This window comes from Gigantopelta aegis, unplaced genomic scaffold (genome assembly GCF_016097555.1).
Source record: "Gigantopelta aegis isolate Gae_Host unplaced genomic scaffold, Gae_host_genome ctg5476_pilon_pilon:::debris, whole genome shotgun sequence".
Taxonomy (NCBI): Eukaryota; Metazoa; Mollusca; class Gastropoda; order Neomphalida; family Peltospiridae; genus Gigantopelta; species Gigantopelta aegis.
The window spans coordinates 8,270-20,932 of record NW_024534433.1 but is presented as its reverse complement, the minus strand read 5'-3'; the positions used below and the strand labels follow the sequence as shown (position 1 = coordinate 20,932).

Genomic DNA, 12,663 nt, shown 5'->3' with positions numbered 1-12,663 from the left:
TGGTTCCTTGTTTGTAATTTTAAAACTGTTTTTTAATGTTTAGAGCTCATCTGTGTAAATTTTTTTTTCCTTAGTAATATGTTTTTGCACCCATCTTGACATTTGTATGCTTAATATTGATGTTCCTCTGATGCCACCAATGGTGGACATGAGTGTAAATAAAGTTCCTGTTCTGTTCTGTATATTTTCTCAAAATCTATGTATACATATATATATATATATATATACAGTGGACTCTGCCAAAACCGGCATCGGTCGGGACTGTTGGAAATATGCCGGTTTAGACAGCTTGCCGGTTTAGACAGATTTCATTCAGAGTTTATGGTTCTTGTCAACTTAAACGATCGTTTTGTTAATTACTATGCTGTTATTAATTAACATTGGACCTACTAGTAATTGATACAAATAAAAACCCAGCCAGTTATAAACTGTTTGTACCAATAATTTTGCGTCAAAACTAATTAAGTACGAGTCGAGATGTGACTGGACCACCAAAAAGGACCAGACTTGAAATTTCAAAGTGGGACCGGACTGACGGCTTTCATTACAAATGGATTAAAAAAAACCCACATTTAATCCACAAAGTATTGAAAACATGATCGGTGTGGATACGGGTAGTGTTTTGGCCCGTACCTGCTGAAACCACTGGTGCAATAATGTGTTCAGGTTTTGAAACTTTGCATTTGTTTCATTCATTTCAACTTATTTTCGTGCTTATATCCAATTAAGGTTCAAGCACGCTGTCCTGAGCACACACCGCAGCTATCTTGGCTGTCTGTCCAGTGGGTTAGTTGTTAGTTGGTTAGTGGTTAGTGAGAGAGAAGAGGGTGTAGTGGCCTTAAAGTCGCACACCCTAGTTCCATCCAGCGAAAATAAATTATAATTTGGTTAATCTACAAACCTGTAACACACTTAGATCACGTTTTTATCAAATGGAGTGAAAAAGCAGGTTTTATATCGATAAATACCATGGGAATACCCATGTCCCAATTGCTTGAAATAATTTTGAAAGTTAGTATTCTGATGTCACCGGTAGATGTCGCTCGAAGCACAACAATGTCTACGTCACGACAAATTTCACAGAGTGCGCACAGACTTGGGGTGCGTTCTTTTCACCTCTCCTGGACATGTTCCAACTGTTCTGTCCTGGTTGTACCCCCTCTCCAGATATTCGTAAGACTTAGCAAATTATTGGTTTAAAGGGTTTGTAACGTTTTGTAGTGATACACTTACTTGTCTGAACTTATTGTTACTGAAATGTTCACGAACTGTGACGAAAAAATCTCACAAATGAACAACAAATCGGATGTTGATTGCGCGAACCGTGCACGAGAAAACAAACCGAACCAAAATGATAACGGTCACGTGGTATACCAACGTCTGTGACATTGAAATGGAAATATCCCGTCTAAAAATAGATTAGACCTTGTCTGCTCAACGGTTTTTTCTCAAACGTGCGTGCGTTTTTAAGAAATACGAAAAATGCATTTTGTGGTATTACAAAAACCAGGATTACCAGGATAACCAAAAAGCACTTCAGGTGAATTGAAATGTATATTCTAAATAATAAACGGTAAGTAAAGTGCAATTTTATTTGTGAAAAAAAAATGGGTTTAATAGCGAAAAACAACGCTGTAATGGTTAACAACTAGCCGTAACTAGGGTGTGTCCCTTTAAGAACTCGCTCTGGGTTGGAGCCGGTACCGGGCTGCGAACCCTGTACCTACCAGTCTGTAGTCCGATGGCTTAACCACTACGCCACCGAGGCCGGTTTGCATTTGTTACGTGTTTCCTGTTGCCGGATATGTTGTCCTCGTATAGTTGCCGGTAATTCTCGCTAAATTTTAGTATGTCAGAGACCGTCTGTCTGCCAATCTTGTAATTATCTACTAAATCCTTGTGCCTTAACACAGGATTTGATTTAAATTCTTCAATTAACTCGACTTTTGTTTTTAAGAATAATTCAATGAACTTTCGTATTTTTCGGTCATTCAGCAATGATAAAAGCGTGAATAAAAGTGAAACGCTTTTTTTTTGACAGTCTCAACTCAACACAATTGTAAAACTTATACCGCTTGCGTATGTACACACACTGGCACTAATCTGGTTGACCTAACGGTGTAAGTAATGACAAGAGCAGTGACCGTGTCGTTTATTTAGCTATCAGAGCAGATTGGTCGCGTGGCCGTTAAAGGGACAGACCCTAGTTTTTAAACACTAAGGCATAATTTTCACCTAGAATCTAGTTTCAACCCGTATAAATGGACACTAAGTTTGGGTAATTTACAAACCTGTAACAAATTTGGATACAACTGGACGGGACCATGAAGCTGTGCCGATTTAGACAGAAATCCGGTTTAGAAAAAGCAGCATCGGAAAAAAGTTTTTAAACACAATCGACAAATGCTTCACCAAGAACCACCCATTACACAAGATCTTTAACAGGCATACACTCAAACTTAGCTACTCATGCATGCCAAATATAAAAAACACCATCTCATCCCACAACAAGAAAATACTCTCTGATGCAACAACGACGCCAGCACAGCAACCAAAAAAAGAGTGCAACTGTAGAAAGGCACCCGAATGCCCACTTGACAAAAAATGCCTCCAATACAACGTGGTGTACCAAGCAACAGTGACAACAAATCAAAACAGAATCATACGTATGTCTAGTAACCAATTCAAAGAACGATACAGAAACCACACGGCATCCTTCCAACATGAAAACAAAGAATGAAACAGAAACCCCCCCCCCCCACCCCCCCCCCCCCCGAGCTGTCAAACACCTATGGAACCTGAAGGACAATAACAAATCCTTCCGCATAAACATGGTAAGGTACTCAAAAAATGCCAACCCTACAGTAACATAAATAAGAAATGTGACCTATGCCTTTACGAAAAGTTTATCATAATATGTCAGAAACACCTGTGCAGCCTGAACAAACGCAATGAATTAGCAAGTCCATGCCACCACCGAAATAAATTCGTTCTCAAAAACATCAGTAACACCGATGCCACCTAACTGTACCAAGCGCCAGTATAAGACCTGAATTCTCAAAACTTTCTTGGTGACGCGATATAGTTGTCGAGAATTACGTCATACATCAACTAATGTTGTGACGTCATCAGTCGCAAACGTTTTTAACAGTATTCGTTAATATTGCCTGAAGAGTGTGGTCATTATTTATATATATATATATGTACTTACCTTCTGTGACACCCAATAGCCGTTGTATATGTTTGTGCTGGGGTGTCGTTAAAACATTCATTCATTGTGTTTCTCTATTACAGCCTAAGTTTGACATCCAATGACCGATGACTAATAAATCAATGTGCTCTAAACCAAACAAACAAACAAACTATTACAGGCTGATTCTGTGGTGTGCTGTTACTGAAAATATTGCTTATATAGTGCACTGTCTCAGTGTCCTGTAGTATGTATTTCTTTTCTGTACTCTTTATTCTATATATATCTAGCCTATACAATATTTATTTATTTTCAGTAGCTAAGTTGTGAGTGTTCGCTTGATACGCGGTCGGTTTTCGGATCGATCCCCGTTGGTGGGCCATTTCTCGTTCCAGCTAGTGCACGACGACTGGTATATCAAATGCCGTAGTATGTGCTATCCTGTTTATGGGATGGTGCATATAAAAAAAAATCCCTTGCTACTGATGAACAATGTAGCGGGTTTCCTCTCTGAGACCGGCCTCGGTGGCGTCGTGGTTAGGCCATCGGTCTACAGGCTGGTAGGTACTGGGTTCGGATCCCAGTCGAGGCATGGGATTTTTAATCCAGATATCGACTCCAAACCCTGAGTGAGTGCTCCGCAAGGCTCAATGGGTAGGTGTAAACCACTTGCACCGACCAGTGATCCACAACTGGTTCAACAAAGGCCATGGTTTGTGCTATCCTGCCTGTGGGAAGCGCAAATAAAAGATCCCTTGCTGCTAATCGGAAAGAGTAGCCCATGTAGTGGCGACAGCGGGTTTCCTCTCAAAGCCTGTGTGGTCCTTAACCATATATCTGACGCCATATAACCGTAAATAAAATGTGTTGAGTGCGTCGTTAAATAAAACATTCCTTTCTTTTCCTCTCTAAGACTATACGTCACAATTACCATATGTTTGACATCCAATAGCCAATGTGCTCTAGTGGTGTCGTTAAACAAAACAAACAAACTACTGTCTTGTATCATATAATCTTTACTACATTATTATATCAGGTCGAATGGCGAATCACGCTCGGCAGGGTTGTCTCCCATTTGTTACACATCCTATTTGTTACACACCTGCATATTCCCAGTTCTTACACAGTCGGCTTACAGACTAATTAAGCAAACTCCTATAACCTTATTGGAACAGTCTAGTCCAGTTCATCTGTTCGTTTCAATTCAACTTTACTCCATCAAACCAATCACATTGGTACATAATACATGTATACATTTTTAAATTGATATGCATACTGTAAATTGGGAAAATAACGCGTTTAAACTATAAAAAAAATCCAAGCGCATGTGATACACGTTTACAGTGTGAATATCGCATATATGATCGTAGTACGCATAATAAGCCAGTACTCACGAATCGGAAATGAAACTCTAAATAATGTAAAAATAATACGGACAGGCTAACATAGTTGTAAAGTTTTTTCTTCTTCTTCTACTATTAATTAATGACTAGAAATTCAATCAGTGGCGATTTAGCATTTAATGTTTTACTTCATAAACAGTTTTACTTCTAAAAGGGTGTTAACTGTTAACAGCTGAAGCCGTGAGCAATATTATTCCAGTTTACAGTACATCAGTTACAAGATTATCTATCATCACATAGTAAATAGATAATTTGTAATAAATAAATGTGAATATATGTTCTGTTCCTGTGTCTTAATTGTAATAGAAGGTCCATTATTGCATCCTAGGTAGAAGGTACAGAATTAACAGTTCAGTCAACAATGACGTATGTTGTTATAAAGTGTGTAAGAAATGGGACATGTAACAAATGGGAGGACACCCTCGGCAGACCCTCGTGGCTTTCGGCATTCTATCTTTCATAGGATAAAGCCGATATCGTCCTTAAGACAGTGACCAATTATTCCCTATTTATTCGTTATTCTGTATCTCTGATCTGTACTATATCTCTTTATTCCGTAACTCTGTAATATGTCTCTTTCCTGTATTATAAATTATCTTTTGTCCAGTGTTAAATCTCTTTATTCTTTATTCTGCATTTCTTTCCTGCATTTCGTTATTCCGCATCAATAAAGAGTAATCGTCACAGTCCTGTAACATGATGAATGAAAAGAGAACAAAGTCAAACAAAGTTAGTCAAGAAATATATTCTTATAAACAATAATATTGGTTAACACCAGCTGTAAAACAATAACAATAATTGTTTTTTCAATATAACAAAAGCAGCTAAATAGTAAAATAATTTCTCTAGTTTGGGGGATGAAATCAGGTTGGACGTTCCACTTCTTGTTTTGCTGAAAACCTTAATTTTTCTTCATAATCCTGCCAGTGTAACATTTATAACTATCTTCAAATGTAATTTATATATTTAGCTATTCATGTATGATTCAATTAATTGTTGTTCTGTCATCTGCCATTTGTGCAATAACTTAGTCTTTCGTTAATAAGGGCTAGCAATCAGGCAAAGGAGTGTGAAACTAAATTACAGCGATCAAGGACACGGTGGATTTTAATTGGTGCCCCCAGCATAACAGCTAACGACTATAAACGACGGCAATTACATATCTTATATTATATGTATCTTATAAAAAATCTTTTTCTATACACAAAACAGAGACCCAACGAGGACAGCTCTGCTGTTCGTACCCTTGAGGTTCTCAGTCGCAATGTCAACTCTATTGGGAGACCAGTGTATCATTCACCCAAGAGCTGAGACCTATAGTATCTGTGTTACTACGTTTCATGTTGGAACAGAAATAGAGAATACTAAACAAGTTCACGTGTGAGACCGTTTATATTACAACGAGTGTATTTTTAATCATAAATCACGAGTTGTACTATAAACGGTCTCACACGGGAACGAGTATAGTATTTTATATATTACAGTGCACATCAATGAACAAAAATTGCACAGAATGACTTCCAAACGAACTAAAAAAGACATAAAAATACTCGGATTAAAGACCGAGAAAATGACGTCACTTACCAAATGATGTCATTTAGCAAAATGACGTCATGTTGTGGCTACTTTTTAGATATTTATCAATGAAACGTTGCATTCCGTTGATCAGCTGACCGAGGTCATGACCTCTGAAGAAGCATATCCCACAGTGTGAGAGACGATTTATATCACATGGATATCTCTTCAAACGTGGTGTAATAAAATACAACCTACAAGCTAACTTGTGACTTCTGTTATTCATGAACAGGGTCGATATTTAAACTATGAAGCATACATTTCAAACACGATCTAACTTTTAGAATGCAGAAATAGAAACCTAATATATATGCTCTTTTAAACATTATAAAAGATAGAATACAAATTGAAACATATATACTTTACAAAAATTGTCGGTTTAAAGAATATGAAGAAAATTGGGAATCTTGGTAAATATTGCTGAAAACAAGACATAGCAATGTTGTTCTAGAGGTATTTATTACATGACAAAATTTAATAATTTTTATTTAAAAATCTTATCTTAACATTCAGTCTCTTTCCTTCCTTTTTCCCTCTTTCCCTCTAAACCTTTTTCTTTCTTTACTTCAAACTTCACTCTTAACCCCATATATTATTATCGGTTTTTTTTACGTATCCATGTTTAATTATACTTTTGTAATGTAGCATATGTATTAATATTACGTTTATATTAACACGACAGTATGAGGAACCCCAACCCAGACACTACCATATATTATATTAATATATTTCTGGGGCTAATAAACTATTAAAATGATATATATGTATATGTATATGTATATGTATCTATGTATCTGTGTGTATATATATAAATATAAATATATATATATATATATATATATATATATATAGAGAGAGAGAGAGAGAGAGAGAGAGAGAGAGAGAGAGAGAGAGAGAGAGAGAGAGAGAGAGAGAGAGAGAGAGAGAGAGAGAGAGAGAGAGAATTCGTCACGAGCATTTTTTAATATGAAAAATATCAACAATCTATGTTAATCGGCATTTGTCGAGGCTCTGGTTGACAATACATCGGCTATTCAGCGTCGTACTATGGTAAATACAACACTAAAGAAGTCCATGTCCGTCACAATGATCTTATAAAAGTCAGATGAAATTCACAAAGTTCTTCGTGCCGTTTAGTGTGCCACCTACCTGTGAAGCAAATACTACAAAACGCATCTCATTTGTTATCCTAAACTTGATGCATACTACAAAGCATATCTCCTTAGTTGTCAAGCAGCAGTGAAGCAAATGCTACAAAGCGTATCTTCAGAGTTATTCTAAACGTCAAGCATCTGTGAAGCAAATACTACAAAGTGTATCTCCAGTTATCTTAAACGTCAAGCATCTGTGAAGCAAATACTACAAAGTGTATCTCCAGAGTTATCCTATACGTCAAACATCTGTGAAACAAATACTACAAAGTGTATCTCCAGAGTTATGCTAAACGTCAAACATCTGTGAAACAAATACTACAAAGTGTATCTCCAGAGTTATCTTAAACGTCAAGCATCTGTGAAGCAAATACTACAAAGTGTATCTCCAGAGTTATCCTATACGTCAAACATCTGTGAAACAAATACTACAAAGTGTATCTCCAGAGTTATGCTAAACGTCAAACATCTGTGAAACAAATACTACAAAGTGTATCTACATAGTTATCTTAAACGTCAAGCAGCTGAGAAGCAAATACTACAAAGTGTATCTACATAGTTATCTTAAACGTCAATCATCTGTAAAGCAAGTACTAAGAAGTATCTGTCCGTAGTTATTCATCATAAGTTCCGATATATGAATTCAGGGAATTATCGCTCTCTTGGAAGCCCTTCAGAGCCACAATAGTTGGAATGGAAGAGAGTTCATCATCTTCTCTAGAAAACTGTTCCACATGGTCACTTTGGTCACCAATGGCAACCAGCTCATTAATGTGATTCAGATGAGGGAGCCTTTTAACAAACGTCTCATTCCCACCATCAATTTCCTTAACTTGTGTATCGGCAGCGTGTATTGGCTGATCCTTGCCAGCCACCTCCTTGAGGGATGTATCAGGGTAATGCATTGGTTCTTTTCTGATTTCAGGCTGCGGGAGGGATGGTCCACTGCTGATGATATAAGTCTGATCATCATCATCAATGAGTGGTTGTCGCTGAAAACAGAACACATTGATAGTTGATTGTTAAGATTATCGTAATTATGATTATGATGATTATTAATTTTACTTCTATATGATTTACTACTGCTGCTGCTGCTACTACTGCCACTGCTACTACTGCCACTGCTACTACTACTACTACTGCTCCTACTACTATTATAACTACTTCTGCTGCTGCTGCAGTTGCTTCTGTATCCATATGGTTATGAGAAATGAGAAGCACATGTTTCATATGCACCTTTTTCACAAACTGAATGTAGCACATGCTTCAGCCAATCGTGGAACCCTAGTAAAGCCCATTGCATTTAATCTACATTACATGGGCGACCTAGTGTTGTTGGCAAATGGGTTTAATTTTCCAATATTAATACTTCAAGTTTCAGAGCTCGTCCTTTGCCAAAGAGAGGGCAACACATATCACGAACTTTGATATACAAGGTGCACTGGTTGGGACTGGATAAAACTCAGTCAGAGAATGGGTCCACTGATGTGATTCGATCCTATCCAAGCACCCCAGGCGAGCGCTCTACCGACTGAGCTAGGTCCTGCCCCTTGGTGATGGAGAATGCTATTTTTTGAAAGTTATCATTGTGGTATCAAATGTGGTATCTAACTCTATTTTCTGCTGGGATCAAATGCTGCCCACTGTTGTTTCTTCCTGAAGCACTACTAGCGGGACTTGCTGCCTAACGGAAGCTTCTTATTCCAATCCAAAATTAAATCAGTGTATCCTAACTGTTATACTAGTTATGAAAATAACTGACAGTCACCTAAACTATACACATATTTTGCTTGTAATACGAGATATGGGAGGTATATGTTTACAGTAGCAAGCACACAGTTAAAATATTATCGAAATATTGAGGGGTTCTACCTACCTCATCAGCTAGTGGGGGCATCTCTTTGCAACAGCAAGCCAGGTTAAAATAGTTGAACACAGATTTAGTTGTGCATGCATCATCAGCTTGGGGAGATGTATATCTTTGCAACATCAAGGAAACAGTTAAAATATGGCAATACTGGGAAGTTCTACGTACCTCACCATCGAGCTCGTCAACTTTGTTTCTCGACTTCCGGGGATTTCTAAAGAAGATCACGCAAGCCAAGATAACGAGCGCCAGACACACAGACGATACCCCCAAAATAACATTAGTCACCAAGGCATCTTCACACGTGTCTCTGAAGTTGTCTAATATTCGTCTGGTACCAGATGGGCAACCTCTAAAACACTGATGGTTGTAGATCTGCCACCCGGCCGTCTTGCAGTCGCTTTCTGAGATACATCTACTGTTGTTAGCTACTTCCGAAAATGGGCACTCTACGCAGCACTGGTCATTATAAGCCTCCGGGTCGAATATAGGATGAGATGGTGGACACTTATCTATGCATATCCCGTTGAATGCTACTTTTCCTGACTTGTTGCAATCACTGTTCATGATGCATATGGTGCTGTTGATCATTGCACATGTTCCAAACGGACAATTTGCATAACATGAACCCAGGTAACACATGGGTGTCGGGGTTAAACAATAAGGTCTTTCGCAATTGAACCATGCCATATTTGTAAAACCTACAAACAGAAACAAAAAATTATTTTAGCATTAGTAATCATATAAATATCCTTGTGCATATTGGTTCTTACTTTGCATATATTTACATTCAGTAAAGATTTAGATATATACTGTATGTTAATAAATCATACCATCAATTTATTAAAATATTGGTTTGCACACTCTTTAAAGTAGATACAATGTATATATATATATATATATATATATATATATATATATATATATATATATATATATATATATATATATTACCCATATGGGCTCAAATATATGGGGTAATATTTTTTTCGATCTCTGCAGATTGCTTTTACAGCCACTGATTGACTGGCTTTATAAAGACGAGATTTGATTGGCAATTACGTCCTGCCGGGACTACCTTTAGTTCATTCATGTTTTTATTCATCTGTCAAACTATTACTACAAACTACAAATTTGTTTTTTACGATATCAACATCTACGGGAAAATTATGTACCGTCATTAAGTTGTTTACATATACACAAAATTATATATTTTAACAAATAATGAAATATATAATAAATGAAAATAATGTATTTAATTACAAACAATATGTAATAAATACGTCAGACGTCTACAAAAACATCCTCTACTAACACGAAAACCATGGCTTCGTTTCTGTCACTATTTCATATAAACGATTTAGTTAAAGTTAATGGAGATTTGATTGGGAGGGTTGTCAACATTATACAACCGCTGAACACTTATAACATTTACTTTGTAAAAACCGATATTGGTAAGCTTCAAGATCTACGATTTTCAACTTCGAGTGCTACCCGAGAGGGTTTCGTTCCCGAACTCTAAACCTGAATCGCAACCACGCCTGCCTGTCACAAAAGGTGATAAACAATCATGCATGTTGACTTTTTTGACGTCCCTGATAACAGATGTGTAGATGTCGTTGATAGCGACATAGATACCTTTTTTTAACGCAAAATGAAAAAAAAAGAAAAAAAAGAAGAAAAAAAGGAAAGAAGACAAAATCTTAAAGTGATCAGTGCATTGCTTGTCAACATATTGCAAGGACACCGACCTATTGAAAAAAAAAATTCCCACCTGCTGAACTGAACGCGATATTGTGCACATTTTTTTTTAAGTGTGAGGAGCGTTGATGGCAGAGTACGAGCCTGTGTCCTTGACCGGTTTTAAAGGCTGCATTGCTCAAAGAAGTAATAAATGCTAAAAATAAATGTTTAAACGGCAATGGAAAGGAAACTTGCTCAATCATGCAGTCCCAATATCCGATGCAGAAATACAACAATTAAGGAAAGCAGGTCAGTTAAGACCACAAATACCACAATCGACTTTAAATAAGACTTTGGAACAATACGGTAAACTTCGGCCTGCGATCATCACTTCCCCATAGACTAATTACCTGGGTCGATGTAACAATAAAACAAAATTCCAAAGGCCATGAATACATCGAGTATCTTGAAAGACATTCTAAAACACGGATCGAAGACAATCCTACAGGCACTCGTGTTGTCACTCCAAAAACATGGCCAGTACCCGATGAACCCGAGAAATTTTCCGTTAGTCTGTACAAACTATTCCATGATCTACGACCATGCAATTTCTTCAGAAATGAAGATCCTTTTATTTGGCAACGCACACACTTGGTGCACCGAAACCCGGCGAAATTTTGTTAAAATAGCAGCCAGTCAGTGAAAACAAACTATCGTCTCTGATGAAAACTGGTAGCCAAAGCTGGTACCTCGTGTGATAAACGTTTAACAAACCAATCATCAAAGATATACTTGCTAACCAAATAATGCAACTTTCTGGACACAAAAACATTCAGTCAATACATTCATATTAGCATATTATAAATGACCAGCACCAAGCACTTAGCAAAGTTCTTACGAATTCAACACCAATATCGAAGGAAAATGCATCATACTCGGTTCCAGCAATAACTGAGTCAAACGTGTCAATGTCTGTGACGTCGCACACACGCGAAATGTCCCACACACTCGAGGTATCCAACATGGTACACAGTCTGTTTTCAGCTCCCATTCTATGGTGGTGTTTGCCAAAAGCAATGATGACAACAATCATGAACATCAAAATACTTCCAACAATCCAGCTAAACGACGTCCAATATTCCAGCTGTCCGACTCGGAGTCGGATTAAATGGTACAGCACATAATCACCTGTAAGCCACGTGCAACAATCTAGGACGTGACAATATTACTGTGATCATTTTCAAAAAATTAATAAACACAATATATGTACCAATATAAAAATGCTGGTTTTTATTTTATTAGTTTGACTTTTGTGGTACTATTCTTCTGTGGATACTGTTAGGTGTGCACCGGTAATGGCGTGTATGAATATATTGTTATGGCTGGTCAAGCTTGTTACAGCAGCGAGAACGTAAATATACTTTTAAAATCGTTAAAGATTAAGAATGGGTAATAAAGAGAATAACCAACTCACTACGAAGGATTACGGACTATCTGTCCCTGGCGAGGGTTTTACAACATTAATTCATGAGGGACACATAATCCGTAATTCCTCGTAGTAGTCCAGCAGACAAACGCCATATCTGTGCTTGACCTCGTTTTGGAGTCTAACGGGTTTTTTAGTGTTCATAATTGATGTTTAGGGCATATATATTCAGGAACTGAGCAATTTGTGCTAGGAGGCTAAATACAAGATGGCCGCCACCGAATCAGAGAAAATCTATTTTCCTCATATCTTCGTAACTAGATAAGATAGAAACATGAATTAAAGGTATTTTCATATGTTTTCAGGCA

The 12,663-nt window shown here is 37.3% G+C and overlaps 1 protein-coding gene across 1 annotated transcript; it reads right to left on the bottom strand.

Annotated features, from left to right (window-relative positions):
- Positions 1-7,709: 7,709 nt before the first annotated feature.
- On the bottom strand, positions 7,710-9,827 carry LOC121366378. Its single transcript, XM_041490849.1, has 2 exons — positions 9,355-9,827; positions 7,710-8,311 (listed from the first exon to the last, which is right to left on the bottom strand). Exons 1-2 carry the CDS (start codon positions 9,775-9,777, stop codon positions 7,934-7,936), a joined length of 801 nt encoding a protein of 266 aa, XP_041346783.1. The 5' UTR covers positions 9,778-9,827; the 3' UTR covers positions 7,710-7,933.
- Between the last annotated feature and the right edge of the window lie 2,836 nt (positions 9,828-12,663).